This window comes from Bubalus kerabau, chromosome 6 (genome assembly GCF_029407905.1).
Source record: "Bubalus kerabau isolate K-KA32 ecotype Philippines breed swamp buffalo chromosome 6, PCC_UOA_SB_1v2, whole genome shotgun sequence".
In the NCBI taxonomy this organism is placed as follows: Eukaryota; Metazoa; Chordata; class Mammalia; order Artiodactyla; family Bovidae; genus Bubalus; species Bubalus kerabau.
This window is the reverse complement of record NC_073629.1, coordinates 36,574,329-36,592,684: the sequence shown is the minus strand read 5'-3', so window position 1 is coordinate 36,592,684 and position 18,356 is coordinate 36,574,329. Positions and strand designations below refer to the sequence as shown.

At 39.0% G+C, this 18,356-nt stretch overlaps 1 protein-coding gene across 17 annotated transcripts in view; it reads right to left on the bottom strand.

The window, feature by feature from the left end:
- Nucleotides 1–18,356, bottom strand: part of VAV3 (vav guanine nucleotide exchange factor 3) — a 645,240-nt gene that overhangs the window by 62,885 nt on the left and 563,999 nt on the right. Inside the window, exon 21 of one of the 17 annotated variants that reach the window (XM_055584932.1) lies at nt 11,151–11,422. The exons of the other annotated variants lie outside the window; for them this stretch is intronic. Within the exon in view, the coding sequence (XP_055440907.1) occupies nt 11,378–11,422 (45 nt within the window). The 3' untranslated portion in view covers nt 11,151–11,377. Of the gene's footprint in view, nt 1–11,150; nt 11,423–18,356 lie in introns of those variants that run through there. 17 annotated transcript variants of the gene reach the window in all.

The window sequence follows — 18,356 nt, the reverse complement described above, 5'->3', positions numbered from 1 at the left end:
GGAAATTCAAAAGACAGATTGAGTACTCAGGGTTTTCCTGAAAGCTACATGGAAAAGGGGACTGCTGCTGCTGCTAAGTCTCTTCACTCGTGTCCGACTCTGTGCGACCCCATAGACGTCAGCCCACGAGGCTCCCCCGTCCCTGGGATTCTCCAGGGAAGAACACTGGAGTGGGTTGCTATTTCCTTCTCCAATGCAGGAAAGTGAAAAGTGAGAGTGAAGTCGCTCAGTCGTGTCCGACTCTTAGCGACCCCATGGACTGCAGCCCACCAGGCTCCTTCGTCCATGGGATTTTCCAGGCAAGAGTACTGGAGTGGGTTGCCATTGCCTTCTCCAGGAAAAGGGGACATAGGAATGTAAAATATTCAGGGTTTAAACAAACAGAGATGGAAAAGGAGAACATTCTGAAAACAAAATACATCATGAGAAAGGCCTGGGGCTAAGAAATTATAACATGTGCACAGGAAATGCAAATCATTCCCTTTAAGCGGAGTCTAATAATGAGTAACACTTATTATACCCCTACTGTATGCTAAACACTGATCTGAGTGTTTCATTTAGTCCTTAAATTACTCCTTTGTGGTAGGTCCAACTACTATCCCTATTTTAAAGGTGAGAGAGACACAGAGGAGTTAAATGATTTACTCATGATCACAGAGCTAGCAAGTGACAGAAGTGAAGTGAAGTGGCTCAGTCATGTCCAACTCTTTGCGACCCCATGGACTGTAGCCTACAAGGCTCCTCAGTCCATGGAATTTTCCAGGCAAGAGTACTGGAGTGGGTTGCCATTTCCTTCTCCAGGGGATCTTCCCGACTCAGGGATCAAAGCCAGGTCTCCTGCATTGCAGGCAGATGCTTTACCGTCTGAGCCACCAGGGAAGCCCTGGTGAAGGAAGCAAGTGACAGAACCAGAATTCAAATTCAGATGCTCTAACTTCAGAGCTTTGCACTGCTTGTCCCTGCATCATGAGACTCATACAGGGGCACAGCAGAAAGAAAGCTAAGGAACCAGCTTGACTATGATATCTGAAATTTATCACTGGCCACAGGGTCTCAGTAAAGGGATTATATATTTTAGAATAACTAATATGACATCAATATGCAGCTGGCTTATAGATGGGCATGACTTGGTAGGTGAGAATGTCATTAAAAAAATGGTGTCATAGAAAGGAGACAGGCCTGCAGGAAGGGTAACAGGTGCTAGCAATATCATTTAACTGCAGTGTTCAGGACTTGCCTGTGGATTAGATAGAGGAAGAGTAGACAATGGGAGTTAAAGACTCAGGGGAAAGTCAAGGAGGTGATTATGTAATCCATCTGGATAACACAGAGTTAGATGGCAATCATACAGAGGGGAAATTTAAAATCATAGGAGCAAGAATGCTGTGGAAGAAAATGTAGAGAGAAGAAATCAGAGCTTACAGAAATCAGTCTAACTAAAAAGCAGGAAGGAACCATCAGGAGGGAGGAGATCAGAAAAAGAACAGAGCTTACTCTATTGAATTCAGAATTTAGAAAAAACAGTGATGTTCTGTGACAGTGCATTTAACACTAGTAGATATCTTCTTGGAGAAGGAATTTTTCACTAAGCAGACTACTAAGGTCATTCTGAATTTTTCTCTTAATGAAATGTGCTAGCGGTACAGGTTACATTTCCTTAATGGTCACAGGCATCTCTTCAATGAAAAAGAAGTGAGATAATTTAACACACCTTAACAGATGAATAAAGTTACATTTCCTCACTAATTTTTATGAGATGTCAGTTTTAGCTACATGAAATAATACATACTGTACTTAACGATTCTCTACTTATTAAGGGAGTAGCCATCCTAAAACATTTGGAAGATTGAAAAATAAAGTAGTGTGTAGGTGGGGTATTTTTGGTTCCCTGGTGGTTGTGCGTGGGCTGTACATTGATAATTCATTAATATTAATGGGCGGAGCAGCTGTCAATCCCCTACGCATGGCTGGAACTGAGGATTATAGCTATGAAATCAACCATTTTCAAAGCCATTGATTTTGTGCACTTCGTATGATGATCTACTTATGAAATTTTTCTAACCTTGATAAGAGACATGTAGCTGAATTTCCTCCTTCTTTTCCTGTGCGGGAATTTTATTCTGGGTCAGATAATTGACTTGTCATTCTTTTTATGCCTATTACAAATGCCAGAGATAGGGAGTCGTCTTCTAGTTAATCTCCTGTCTGGTATTTGTTGTGGTGAGTCCCTTAACATCTTCAAGGTCAACTTGAAAACATTTACAGTTATATGTCATCTGATGTATCAAACAGTGCTATCTTTATATGCATTTATTTTAAGGGCATTCTCTGCATTATGTAATGGGACTTTTGTAAATCTAACAGTACACATTGGGCCATTCTAGTGAAAATATTCTCTTTGGAAAGTACCTAAGAAAATAGGCTATGGGCTGTATATGGTAAGAAAAGAGGCACCTTTATAACTTTCATTAAATAAATTGGTGCAGACACAAAACAATATTAAATTATGATTCATAAAATATGCCTTTTCCTGAAAAACAAATTGCTTCCTGTATAAAAATGGATCAAAACTAAAATTGATGACTCTCTCTGATATGCCTGATCACAAGTATAAATGCATATTCAGACATTTATTTCTGACTTTCGCTTATAACTGTTTTTTCATTTTACTTCAAAAGGAAACTACAGTGAATCATAATGAATTAAAACTACTTAGAAATGCTTAGAAGTGATATTTACAATCTAGTTGTATGGAGAAAAGTGTTAATGTATGCTAGGATGGCAGAGCTAAAATTGCATTTTTTAAACTCATAGACAAAATGGCTGAAAATGATAGAGAATATCCTCCAGAAGTCTTAATCGTAAATTGCTTGGCTCCTAACTTTGTGCAAAGGAGAAAGAATTGCTTTAAGAAAAATACAGAGTGTATTTTCCCTGTGGCTCATTTATCCCCTTAATACCACCTGGATTGGAGCTTTAATGCACTCCTGGAAATAGCACTGAACAATTTGAAACAGATTTGGAAAGCTGAACGTAAAAGGGATAGATTAATGGTTATTTATGAAAGATTGGAATTTCTCCCAAGTTACAGTGCCCTAAGCACTTTCAACGTATGCACGATGGTGGTGTGGAGATTACTAGGCGGTTCACCACCCACGGGTGAGGGCCAGAGCGACTGTCACCCTGGCCAGTCACCGTCAGAAGTACACACGCTGGTGGGTGTGGGAGAGACGTACAGGGTAGCCACGAATCATGGGAATAGAGGTGAATATATAAATTAGGTTATTGATTGGATGGATAGCTTTTAGCAAGCACTATTTTGGGAATTATTCTGACGGGCTTTTTTTTTTTTTTTTCCCCTTCCCCTTCATTTTTTTGAGTACCTGAGATGGAACTAAAGGACCAGAAAAGGAGAGAAGACCACCACAAAGAACCTGTCTGAAGCTGGTCTTTTGTAAGAAGCAATCTCTGATCCTAGCAGCTTCCACACCAGTGTTATCAGGTAGATATACAGCAGTGCAGAATCAGACAGCAGGGACGTGGCATCGGAAGAGCTCATTCTCATCCCAGTTCTGGTATATGAATCTGCCCCACTGCAGGCAAGGCTCAGTGGTAAAACAAGGATGATGACAAGCTCTACCACACAGGTCTCACCAGGGTGTTCTAAGGTTCAAAGAACTAATGTTTGTGAAAGCACTTGGTAAGTGCTAAAAAAAAAACAAAAAACCTTTCTTTTTTCCCCTACACTATTGCTTTTTGATTTATCTCAGTTTTTTTACTTTTAAATTTTCATTGTTTAGTTGACCTATTCACATTAAAACAGAAATGCCTGGTTCTGTGTGTAACCCCATCTTCCTTATTTATATTTATGCAAGTTTGCTAAGCCACACAGAGAAGGCATTGACACCCCACTCCAGTGTTCTTGCCTGGAGAATCCCAGGGACGGTGGAGCCTGATGGGCTGCCGTCTATGGGGTCGCACAGAGTCGGACACGACTGAAGCGACGCAGCAGCAGGTAAGCCACAAGTGACACGCTCTCCTGTGTTTTACCTGAACAGGAAACGGTGACATTGCAGAGAATCCAGTTCTTAATCTCAATGCTTTCTTGCAATTATACACATTTTTTTCATTGTTAATTGCTTCTTATTTGATGAGTAAGATAAGTTACACATTTTCCTACCAGCGATCACCTTGAAAATGTGCCAAACATAATTGCACATGGTTATACTGAATGATCATGATGTGAATTCCAAAATATTCACGCACACACATTGAACAACAAAACCATAAACCAGGTGCTTTTAAAATTTCTCAGTCAGAACAGGGTCTTTTACTTTTGTCCAATGTATAAACAGTAAACATGAAGTTTTTCAGAAGGCTGTATGAAATTCACATTCCTGGAATAATTCTTCTGTAGGTAAGTGGCTGTGATAGGCTTAGAATTCTGAACAACTCTAAAAAAACCCTTGCATCTTGATCTAGGATCTTTGAAATTAAATTTATCCTCAATTTATAAGAGTTTATAGTTGCATCAAGTTATCAAAATACATGACAAAAGCTTCTTTTATATTTGACGGTTTTACCAATGCACACAAAATTGCTTATGTTTACTATCTCTCTGAAACTTTGGCAGACAAAAGTGTCAAAAACTTAAAAAAGTTGTGAAATGTATGCTAAGAAAAAATTCACTAAAAAGCCATAAACTGTATTTCTAAACTTATTAGATGTGAGATGACTATAACAGAAGAATGAGACATGAGACTGCAGTGCCTTTTTCTTGTTATCCAAAAGATAACATTTTCTGATGTTCCTGAATTCTGCCAGCAGGGAAGGGAACGCTCTAGCTATGGGTATCTTGATTCCCCCGCCCCACGCTGCCACCCCGCCAAAGTCTCACTGGGTAGCTTACACAGTGCAATCCTGAATCAAAATATTATAACTGATGAAAGAATTATCAGCAAGCAAAAACTGATCTGCATATAAGTCAGTAAAATCACAAGTAGTTACTCAATACAAAATCTGAAAAGAAAAACAGGATTCTACCACATCTTGGAAGAAATCCTATTTGGGAGAGGCCACATAAGCCTCTCAAATAAATCAGCATTAGCAAGGTTCAAAATATAGGAATTTGTTTTTCTAATCCTAACAGATAACTGCACAGAAAGCAATGGCAACCCACTCCAGTACTCTTGCTTGGAAAATCCCATGGGTGGAGGAGCCTAGTAGGCTGTAGTCCATGGGGTAGCGAAGAGTCGGACATGACTGAGCGACTTCACTTTCACTTTCATGCATTGGAGAAGGAAATGGCAACCCACTCCGGTGTTTCTGCCTGGAGAATCCCAGGGACGGCAGAGCCTGGTGGGCTGCCGTCTATGGGGTCGCACAGAGTTGGACACGACTGATGCGACTTAGCAGCAGCAGATAACTGATGAATATTTTCCTATCCTTGGTGATTACTTAAAATTAAAATCACAAAAGAAGTATTCTGAGTAATAGCACCATACAGATTATATGCTCATGACAGCATTAGGCATCTTTAAAGAAATACTATTTTACAGTGAACAGTACTTTAATGAAAAGTATATTGGCTTCTTAATATTTATACTATGCTAGGTACCAGGAGATTAAAAATGAATAATATGGCTACTGTCTCAAGGATCCCATTCAGGTTGTATCTTAACCAGCTTTTGATTTGGTTATTTCTATAGCAATTTGTAGAATTTTGGAATAGAAGAAATAAAACATGTACAGTAATAATTTGATATATATATAAAGTCAGAAGCACAGTATTCTCTTCCTGGCTTTCAGATCTTTGGTAAGTCATTTATTCATTCTTGGCTTCAATAGTCTCACCTGTAAAATGACAGACTTTGACCCACGGATTTCTGAGGTCGCTTTTACTACCAAACATTTTTATTTATATGATCACTTTTACCAAGTCCCTGCAGTTTTCCAGTCAATTGCTGTTACCAAGAAATATCTGACCCACAAATTCTTAATTAGGGATACTATGTGTCAGTAATTGAATCTGGTTGTACTTATTTATACTTATAAATGTTGTCCTTATTTAAGAAGCCAATATGCTTTTCATTAAAGTACTAATTTTGTTCATTGATAAATAGTATTTCTTTAAAGATGCCTAATGCTGTCATGAGCATATAATCTGTATTGTGCTATTACTCAGAATACTTCTTTTGTGATTTTAAGTAATCACCAAGTTTTCAGTTTTCATTCCACTCCCAAAGAAAGGCAATGCCAAACAATGCTCAAACTACTGCACAATTGCACTCATCTCACACACTAGCAAAGTAATGCTCAAAATTCTCCAAGCCAGGCTTCAACAGTACATGAACTGTGAACTTCCAGATGTTCAAGCTAGATTTAGAAAAGGCAGAGGAACCTGAGATCAAATTGCCAACATCTGCTGGATCATGGAAAAAGCAAGAGAGTTCCAGAAAAACATCTACTTCTGCTTTATTGACTACGCCAAAGCCACAGTCTTTGACTGTGTAGATCACAACAAACCGTGGAAAATTCTTCAAGAGGTGGGAATACCAGACCACCTGACCTGCCTCCTGAGAAATATGTATGCAGGTCAAGAAGCAACAGTTAGAAACAACAGACTGGTTCCAAATTGGGAAAGAGTACATCAAGGCTGTATATAGTCACCCTGCTTATTTAACTTATATGCAGAGTACATCATGAGAAATGCTGGGCTGGATGAAGCACAAGCTGGAATCAAGATTGCTAGGAGAAATATCAGTAACCTCAGATATGCAGATGATACCACCCTTATGGCAGAAAGCAAAGAAGAACTAAAGAGCCTTTTGATGAAAGTGAAAGAGGAGAGTGAAAAACTTGGCTTAAAACTCAACATTCAGAAAACTTAAGATCATGGCATCTGGTCCCATCACTTCATGGCAAATAGATTGGGAAACAGTGAGAGACTTGATTTTTTTGGGCTCTAAAATCACTGCAGATGGTGACTGCAGCCATGAAATTAAAAGATGCTTGCTCCTTGGAAGAAAAGCTATGACCAACCTAGACAGCATATTAAAAAGAAGAGATATTACTTTGCCAACAAAGGTCCGTCTAGTCAAAACTATGGTTTTTCCAGTAGTCATGTAAGGATGTGAGACTTCGACTATAAAGAAAGCTGAGCACCGGATAATTGATGCTTTTGAACTGTGGTGTTGGAGAAGACTCCTGAGAGTCCCTTGGACAGCAAGGAGATCCAACCAGTCTATCCTAAAGGAAATCAGTCCTGAATATTCATTGGAAGGACTGATGTTGAAGCTGAAACTCCAAAACTTTGGCCACCTGATGTGAAGAACTGACTCATTAGAAAAGACCCTGATGCTGGGAAAGATTGAGGGCATAAGGAGAAGGGGATGAGAGAGGATGAGATGTCTGGATGGCATCACCGATTTAATGGACAGGAAGGCCTGGCGTGCTGCAGTCCATGGGGTCGCAAGGAGTCGGACACAACAGAGTGACTGAACTGAACTGAACTTTATAGAAGAGGAGGACAGATGGTTCAGGTCCTTAATGACTTTCATTCTGACTCAGTTTGAAGTCCTCTGTTTTCTAGGGTATATAGTATTGACTCGTGAAGAATAACATTCCTTTATTCAGATTACAATGAATAATTAGAATTCAATATATGTTATAATTTGATAAATGGCCCAAAGCCTTAAGGGCATGCATATTCCATGGAAACCCCTCATGGTATCAAATCAGTTGCAGATTGATGGCCTACTAAAGGCATTCTGTTATTGACACAAACTTGTAGTAATTATGACAGAGCATAGTTTCTATGATGGTAAAATAGTGTAAAAAACAGATTTCCTCAAACTTTTTCCTTAATAATGTTGTTCTCTATATGGAAAAGAAGCAGTAATACTTCACCGTTGGAACTTCTCCTTAGACAGTAGAGTCCTTATCAGGTTACATTATAACCTATATTGTGCCCTGTACCAAATGTAGGTTATACTGGAAACCATGGGAAAAGAACCAATAAGAACTCTTAACCAAAAATGCCCATCTTGAGGGTTAACAATTAGAACCTCACCCACTTTGTCAGGAGGTTTGGCAGTTCCCACAATACAGTCTGTATACTTGGAAACATTCCTGCAAACTCAGTTTATGATCTATGCAATCAAAGCCAGTTGGCAGTCACCCAGGGAAAATGTTTCTTACAGCCCTTTACTAATGTCTATTATCTCCTATAATCATCTCTCCTGGGCCTCCCTTGTTTTATTTCAGTCCCACTCTGCCTTTTTCTACTTTTCTGTAACTAGGGACCCTGATTTAACTCAATATTTTGAGGTAAACACCTGTCAAAATAAGGGTCCCATAATGACAGGACATATTTCTACCAAATCAGCCTCTACTCATCACACAGCTTCTAATCCCCACATTATAATTTCACTTCTGCCTTGGTTTCTCCTGGTTTTACACAAGGGATGAGCAAGTGATAAGAGGCAGTGGAGAAGCAAAGCCAAGGTCACCTGAGGAGAACCCTGAAACTGTTCCAGTACTGCCTAACAAGGTATCACTGCCATCTTTAAACCAAGTTTCAGATTCCACAAAGAAATGCCCTCGAGAAGGAATCTGACCTCAGAATAGCAGTTCCCGGAGATGTTTACTCTCTGGTTCATAATGCTAAAGCAATGAGTCTTTTGATATTAGGATTCAACTTTTCTTAACAAAGGAGATTTGAATCTCTTAAAAAGTACTTCTTTTGTGTTCTATTTACCTCTGACTATGATCCAGCCTGACATTTCAATTTTGGATCAGGAGAAAAAAATGCATAGTTTTAGAAAATTCTATTATAGTTAATATTTTTGTGTGGTCTTGAAGGAATCAGAAAGTCTCTTTCTAATTAAGGGCAAAGGAAAAGAATCTTTTGACATCATCTGACAACTAAAATTGCAGGCAGAGGTGCTGGGAAGAAAGATCCACTAACTCCACTCCCCTTACCTCCCTTCTTCAGACCTCAGAAGGTGTCTGGGTCAGGTTCTATGTTACGGGTCAGGTTCTATGTTACAGGACAGATGCCTTAAGAACAAAAGCTCTATGGAGAACAGTGTGGAGATTCCTTAAAAAACTGGAAATAGAACTGGCATACGGCCCAGCCATCCCACCGTTGGGCATACACACCGAGGAAACCAGAATTGAAAGAGACACATGTGCCCCAATGTTCATTGCAGCACTGTTTATAATAGCCAGGACATGGAAGCAACCTAGATGTCCATCAGCAGATGAATAGATAAGAAAGCTGTGGTACATATACACAATGGAATATTACTCAGCCATTAAAAAGAATGCATTTGAATCAGTTCTAATGAGGTGTTTGAGACTGGAGCCTATTATACAGAGCAAAGTAAGTCAGAAAGAAAAACACCAATACAGTATAATAATGCATATATATGGAATTTAGAAAGATGGTAATGATGACCCTATACGTGAGACAGCAAAAGAGACACAGATGTAAAGAAAAGACTTTTGGACTCTATTGGAGAAGGCGAGGGTGGGAGACTCGGAGAGAATAGCACTGAAACGTGTAGTACCGTATGTGAAACCCATTGCCAGTCCAGGTTCGATGCATGAGATAGGCTGGTGCACTGGGATGACCCTGAGGGATGGGATGGAGGGGTGTGGTGGGAGGAGGGTTCAGCATGGGGGACCTATGGCTGATTCATGTGAATGCATGGCAAAAACCACTACAATATTGTAAAGTAATTAGCCTCCAATTAAAATAAATTAATTTACAAAAAAAAAAAAAATGAACAAAAGGTCAACAGTTCCCACAGGTAAGCACACCATTCCCTAGGCAAAGTCTGTTTTCTTCCCACTCTCCTTGATGTATCCAAGGCCTTCCTGGTCCAAACCTACTGTGAAGAAAGAGCTCATCATTTTATCCTGTTTATATTAGCTGTCTCCTGCAGAATTTGTCATTTGTGCTTTTGTCTAATTATGAAGTTAAACATTTAATATCTACTAAAAGAATTTCAAGAATTGGGTGTCAAAATTGGGAGAGCAGAGTGGTCTTCTATGAACCTGTGTGTATTAGGAGGACTCTTTATATTAAATATGGGGAACATGAAATTTTAAAAGTTTTTTCAAAACCAAACTGATAAGCATTTTTTCATTTCTGAAAAGTGAAGCATATCTTTCAGAATCACTGACAACTATACAGAAATATACTTTTTCTCCTTTTCAATTTTCTTTCAAGTCCCTGTGATTTTTATAGTAGCAGTACCCTTATAAGTCACTTAAAGTATTAACATTCCCATTATTTAAGTAAAAAATTTGAGGACACAAGGTTAAATGGTTTTATGACTATTCTGAGAGAACAAGGATAAATTTAAATCTGAAAAGATGAATGAATATTTTTCAAATAACAGTATAAAGTGTAATTTAAGTTAATAACATATGCACTATGGAAATAAGAGCTCTAAACAGTTATTCATTCTAAACCCATGGACCTCTTTTATTTGAGGCACTAGAGATGAGAATATGAAAACCATGGTTCTTATCTTTCTGGGAGAGATCTATCTGGGCAGGGAGAAGGATAAATAAACCACTAGGATACAGTATCGGAGAAGGCAATGGCACCCCACTCCAGTACTCTTGCCTGGAAAATCCCATGGACGGAGGAGCCTGGTGCACTGCTGTCCATGGGGTTGCTAGTCGGACACAACTGAGCGACTTCACTTTCACTTTTCACTTTCATGCATTGGAGAAGGAAATGGCAACCCACTCCAGCGTTCTTGCCTGGAGAATCCCAGGGACGGGGGAGCCTGGTGGGCTGCCGTCTCTGGGGTCACACAGAGTCAGACATGACTGAAGTGACTTAGCAGCAGCAGCAGGATACAATATGATGAGTTACAAGATAGAAGAAGCCCTTTTGGTTCAGAGAAGGTGACCCACCAAATTGAGTACTGATGGTAATGAAATATTATCTAAGTGAATGGGGGTAAAAAGGAAATTTCAGGCAGAAGGTAAAATATGACCAAAGGTTTGAGAAAGGATGTCTTCTATGAAAAAGATCCCTTCAATTGAACCCTCTATTTTTTTTTTTTTTTTTTCAGGTTAGAACAAGAGAAAAACGAACTTGTGAAAAAATATTGCCTGGATTGTTGTATGTTTGAACACTAAATATAGCAGCCATGTGGGAAGCAGAATTTCTTGACAAAGTAAACTAAGACAAGGGTCAAGGTGCTGCAGTCACTACCACCCCGTCTTCAGGGCTCAGAGAGGGGTAAAGGGGCATTTAGCACCTGTTGCCCATAGCCAATCCCACTCCAGGCTCCTTGCCTCCAGTCTCAGTCTGAGTAGAAATGCTTCCCTCCTCTTGAGAATTTCCTGAAGCTCAACTTATTTTCTGACTTTTTCTTCTTTCCTTTGAGGCAAAGAGCTAAAACAAGTTAAAAAGCAAAAACGACATAGAGCAATGTTTTGTTTCCTGCTTGTTCTACCAAAACAGAACTTAACTGCCTTTAAAAAATGTGTTTTCCTTAAAGGTGTTAAAAATTACAAGGCACTCTCCTAAAACAAAGGATGGTCTAACATATAGAACTGAAGTAGCAGACCAGAAGTCTGGAAGAGAGTCTAATTTTAATTCTGCAAATGCCATCCTGTAAATGGATAATGAGTTTGGCCCTTTAAAAACCACAGTTAAAACTTACCTTCTTTATGCAGATTTCTGTGAATTAATCAGAATGCGTGTAAAAACATTTTCACTCCTTAGAATAAAGATCATGTAGATGCAAGATTTGTAAGTGTGAAGTATCACAACTATTTTCTAGGTTATTTAACTTTCATTGTGGATAAAAATATATATTTTTGGCACACTGATTACAGTTCTACTGCTTATAATTGCCTTTTGGTTCCAATTAGCTTACAAAATTCTCCCTGTGGAACACTTGGGTATTCATAAATGACAATGAAGCAAATAAAACCCCATGATATAGGACACAGAATAAAGCTTAAGACAATGAGAATCCTAAGAAGAAAACACATAAAAAGCACTGTATTGCAATGGATACCATAGATGGCATGGCAGGACTTTTATTTGCCTATTTCTCACTCTTGCCCGATAAGTACAATTTGTATCTTTTCTGGGAAAATAAAGGTCCCAATATGAAAAATCTCTTTCAGCCTGAAGGATGTGCTCAGTTATTAAGCCTTTATTATCACATACTGCAACAAGTTTATCATCAGCCCAATCAAGATCAGGGTTGTTCCATATGTTACACTCAGTAGAGACTGTGCCTCACACCTGCACTAGGGAACAGACCCTAAATGACCGACTTCCTATTTTATATTCATTTCACTTGAAGATAATTTTATAGAACTTTCAAGGAAAGAAAAAGAGGAAAAAACAACAACAAAGAAAAGGCTGTGAAAATGGATCCCTTCAATGCAAAGACTGAACAGAGAACATTTTTATAGCTCAATGGCAACTCATTGTTTGAAAGAAGTTATCATGAAAATGCCAACAGCCCACTCACTTCAATAGCACTAGAAATTACTGTTGTTATAATAATAATACAGACTAGACTAATAGCTATTCAAACAAAAAGTTCCTGATAGATAGTGGAGGATAATTTGTATTCTTTGGACATAGAGTATGCAGAAAACATGACAGTCTACAATAAAATCCAACTTTCTACACTAATGAGTGAAGCAACTCACTTGAAAAAAAAAAAAAGATGAAAAGACAGTTTAGAAAGCATAATTTCTTGAAGATTTCCAAATAAGCCAAAGCACTTAACCAGTTAAAAAAAAAAAAAAAGACATTTTGGGAATTCAAATGCAAAGCCAATGTAACATCCCAATAGAGATTATAGATTAATATTTTCAACGTTTAACTCTAGACATATTTATAACAAAATGATTTAATTCACAAAAACTTAAAAATGGAAACCAGCTACCTTACCTTATCCTGAGTTTTGACCATTATACAGATCACTAAGGACACAGGATTAGAAACCAGTCATCTATTAGACCCAACAGGAGGAAAGAGTTTTTTTCAGGAATTTAAAAAATATGTTACTCTAGACTCATGCCACTGAGTAAGTATGCAATTCAGGCCAGTGTCCTACAGTATCTATCACATGTACGGCCTATAAAACAAAAGCTGATTTTAGCACGACAGTCTTAAGGCACTGCAAGGTCTGAAGTGCCTTCTGAATCAGAAAAAAATATTATGTAAAGTTAGTATGAAGGTTGTGGCAAGTATATTTTCACAGTACACAAATTCTTTGAAACTACACCCTCCATTTGGCAACTGTCAGAGTCAAAACACTCGAGTTCATTTTAACACCATATGTAAGTTAGCTTACTATAAATGACCCAATAGTTCACTGGGGATAATACCCTAACTACCACAGAATCTTACAAATTAGATCATCTGGTCAGTGGTTCATATTAAATTTATCTGGGATTCTATACAATGTATTCATGCCTGGGCTCAACCTAGACTATTATTGACTATTGTGTATTAGCTCAATACACACTTGCTCAACTGAACTAAATGGGCTAATTGTTTTCTTCTGTTCTAGACATTAGCCTTTCTCGTTACTATCATATGTCCTCCCCTCAACAGATATACACACACATTTTGTCATCCAGTGGTTCTCATTTCTCCTGAGAGTTTCCAAAGCCATTATACCATCATATTAGAAACACTTAATGTTTCCAGGCTGCTGAAAGGAAATGACAATAATCCCTTTTTTATCATCTACAGAGAACAACAGAAGGTAATACGATTTAGTAAGAGAACTCGGGGGCTTCCAGGTTGTCCCTCCATCCTAACAATAAAGAAGCTGAATGGGCTGAAAATAAACAACTCTTCTTGAATCCTTAAGAGAGGGGAGGGCAAAGGACAAGCTTGGTCCCCAACACTAGAAAGGCAGACAAGCAAATGCAAGAAGTCACCACTTATAGCAGAGACTCACCAGCAGAAACTACTGCAAGACCCAGTGCCAGGGCAGAAAGACCTGCACTTGGATGATAATTCGGGCTTCCCAGGTGGCTCAGTGGTAGAGAATCCACCTCCCTACACAAGAGATGCGGGCTTGATCCCTGGGTCGGAAAGATAACCTGAAGTAGGCAATGGTAACCCACTCCAATATTCTTACCTGGGACACTCCATTGGCAGAGGAGCCTGGTGGGCTGCAGTTCATGGAGACACAAAGAGAGTTGGACACAACTGAGCGACTGAGCACATTTGACAAATTGTTGGTGGCTCACTGTTGACAACCCTGAGTTAAAAAAAACTCGAGGAGCCCAGTCACTGGGGTAACCCCATCATATTTTAAAACTTACTTTAGGAAGCTCAACCAGATTCCCACAGAATTATGGGAGAAAAATTCCTTTTGGCTTCATGCAGAGGGAGGGCAAGAGGCATTCCCCTCTTAACAATGCCTGCCCTCAGAGGAAACTAGTCAACCAGCATACAACCTGCTAGGGTATTATCAGAGCCTAGCTGACCTGGGGAAGAAAAATACTCAACTCCAGTCCTCTATAGCCATTCTGTTCCACCTTAGCAGGGATAGAGAAGCATTATGAATGTGTATGCATGTACCTACACACACACACATACATTTGTGAAGTTTATCATCCAGAGCAAAAGCTTACTAAAAAATGAGATCTAATCATAGGGCTGGAAGAAACACAAGCTGGAATCAAGATTGCCAGGAGAAATATCAATAGCCTCAGATATGCAGATGATACCACCCTTATGGCAGAAAGTGAAGAGGAACTATAAAAAGCCTCTTGATGAAAGTGAAAGAGGAGAGTGAAAAAGTTGGCTTAAAGCTCAACATTCAGAAAATTAAGATCATGGCATCCGGTCCCATCACTTCATGGGAAATAGATGGGGAAACAGTGGAAACAGTGTCAGACTATTTTTTGGGGCTCCAAAATCACTGCAGATGGTGACTGCAGTCATGAAATTAAAAGACTCTTACTCCTTGGAAGGAAAGTTATGACCAACCTAGATAGTATATTGAAAAGCAGAGACATTACTTTGCCAACAAAGGTCCGTCTAGTCAAGGCTATGGTTTTTCCAGTGGTCATGTATGGATGTGAGAGTTGGACTGTGAAGACAGCTGAGTGCTGAAGAATTGATGCTTTTGAACTGTGGTGTTGGAGAAGACTCTTGAGAGTCCCTTGGACTGCAAGGAGATCCAATCAGCCCATTCTAAAGGAGATCAGTCCTCGGTGTTCTTTAGAAGGAATGATGCTAAAGCTGAAACTCCAGTACTTTGACCACCTCATGCGAAGAGTTGACTTATTGGAAAAGACTCTGATGTTGGGAGGGATTGGGGGCAGGTGGAGAAGGGGACGACAGAGGATGAGATGGCTGGATGGCATCACCGACTCGATGGACATGAGTTTGAGTGAACTCCAGGAGTTGGTGATGGACAGGGAGGCCTGGCGTGCTGCAATTCATGGAGTCGCAAAGAGTCGGACATCACTGAACTGAACTGAATCGTAGGACTATAGAATATTTCCCCTCCCTCCTCTCTTCACAACTGCACTGAAGGCCTATTTATAGCAGTTCCCTTCACCCAGTGCATTACACTTGGCTACCCAAGAAAAAAATTGCAAGACCTACCACAAGGCTATTGAACCTCACAGTGTCTTAGTTCACTCATTTATAAAATGGGGAAAATAAGAGTATTAATTTTATAGAATTTTTGTTCGCACAGTATGTGTTAATATACATGAAGTATGCTTAGAACTCTAACTTTTACGTAAAAAAAGGCATAGTGACCATTAGTCATTAGTGCTATTGTTGTCATTATTATTGCAACAAGAGGGAATCCTGTCCAAATCAGCTGGAAACAGAGCTAGGAGAACAAAGGTAGATGGGACCTGAAAGCCTTCCCAAAGAAGGCTCCTGCTGAGCTAAAGCCGTGGCAGGAAGGGGTGCCCTGTAGGGACAGAGGGCACACAACACGTGGGCCACCACGAAAGATGAGATCAGAGAAGCAGGCCGGTACTGAACATGGATCCTCAGGTTCACAAACACTTCCATTCCAACCAAGAAATGTGGATCAGTATGGTCGAAGGAAGACACAGGAAGACTTTAGCAAGGGATTATGTAATTAATTGCATTTAAACTTTGCTGTGGTGGGAAGGGAACAGGAAGACAAATTCTGGAGGTGACAAGACTGGTTAGAAGGTGATCTCAGATGTCAGGCGACAGCTGATTGGAGAGTAGAGAGTGACAGAGATGGAGAGAGGAAGAAATGCACTGAGAGCTAGTCAGAGGATAAAATGAAGAGTATCTGATGACTAAAGAGGTATGGAGCGGGGCAAGAGAAAGGAACAAATAGAGAATATACCAAGATGCCAGTCTTGAGTATAAGATGGTAGATGGATTGGATGGTTATGTCATCAGTCAATAAGGATATTGAACACTTGAACAACACTGCCAATGACTTGGACTTAATTGGCATTTGTAGAACATCCCAGCCCAAAAAGTAGAATATACTTTCTTTTCAGTTTTACACCGAACATCTCTCAAGATAGACCACTTTCTGGGCCATAAAATAATTCTTAATAACTTAAAAATGATATAAGTCATACAAACTATTTCCTCTTGCTGTTTAGTTGCTAAGTTGTGTCTGACTCTTTTGTGACTCCATGTAGTCCATCAGGCTCCTCTGTCCACGGGATTATCCTAGGCAAGAATACTAGAGTGGGTTGCCATTTCCTTCTCCAGGGGATCCTCCTGACCTAGGAACTGAACCCTTGTCTCCTGCACTGCCAGGCAGATTCTTGACTACTGAGCCACCAGGGAGGCCCCATTTTCTCTTATGATACAGAGCTAAATTATAAATTAAAAACAAATGTATCTGGGAAATCCCAAATACCTGGAAACTGAATAATGCACCTCTAAATAACCCATAAAAAGGAAGTGAAAGTGAAATAAGAAAATATTCTGAACTAATTTAAAATAAAAATACCAAATAAACATACCAAAATTTGGAGGCAGGCAGCAAAAGTAGTACTTAGAAAATTAAAGTGCTAAATGTCTATATTAGGAAAAGTTATCAAACCAATGAGCAAGTATTCTATCTTAGGAAACTAGAAAATTAAGAGCAAATTAAATTCAAAATCATAAGAAGAAAGGATGTAACAGAATAGTTCCAGGTATGTTTGCTGTAAGCATTTTTGTTGTAAACATTTTTGCCATATAACTAACTGGTCATAAGGCAACTCTGCGACAAAGATAATATAATTGGTTGACAGTTTCTGGTTTGGCTGTTTCGTTTTAACTGGTTGAGATGTGTTAAGCTTTTCTAACACATCAGCAACTGTTAATGATGACCCTGTCCAGCTGACAGATGATGCTGATTTGCCCCAAGAGTTGCTTCCTATTTTGAAACACACTACATTGGAGGAGAAAGAGGCTGAGGATCTCAAAGGTAACAATATACCAAGAACAAGCAACAGTTCAGAGGCTTTCACGATACAATATAAACCTCAGGTACACCAAACAGGCATCCTATTGTTTGGAAACTGATATCACTCCTAATGAAGGAAGAAATTTTAGTGAAAAAAGAAAAAGTGTGATACCCAACAAGGAGACAAATCAACAAATATATATATATATACACACACACACACACACACACACACATACATACATGAATATAATGAACTAAAGAATGCAAGCAAGTGCTTAGGGACAGCTCACAACATAAAATCAGTTATTTGCATTGTACGCTCATGAGTCTACTACACACATTTTATTTTTCATTATTTCATGTTTTATGGCAAGAGTGCCTTATGGCCAATTAGTTATGAGGCAAAAATGATTGTGGGAAAGATGCTTAAGGCAAAAATACTAGACACAAACCAGACCAGAGCTGAAATCAATGAAACGGGAGACAGAAAAATAACAGAGAGAACCAGTGAAGCCAATTGCTGGTTCTATGAAAAGATCAACAAAATTCATAATAGTTATAGGCATACCTTATTATTGTACTTCACTTTATTGTGCTTTGCAGATAGTGTGTTGTTTGTTTTTTTTTTTTACAAATAGAAGGTTTATGATAACCCTATGTCAAACAATTCAGTCAGTGCCATTTTTCCAACAGCATTTGCTCATTTCATGCATCTGTGTCACATTTTGATAATTCTCTTAATATTTCCAATTTTTCCATTATTATTAGATTTGTCTGGTGATCTGTAATCAGTGACCTTTGATGTTACTACTGTGACTTACTGAAAGCTCAGATGATACCATTTTTTAGCAGTGAAATAATTAAGGTTTGATTAAGATATGAACACTTTTTTAAACATAATGCTAATGCACACTTAACAGATGA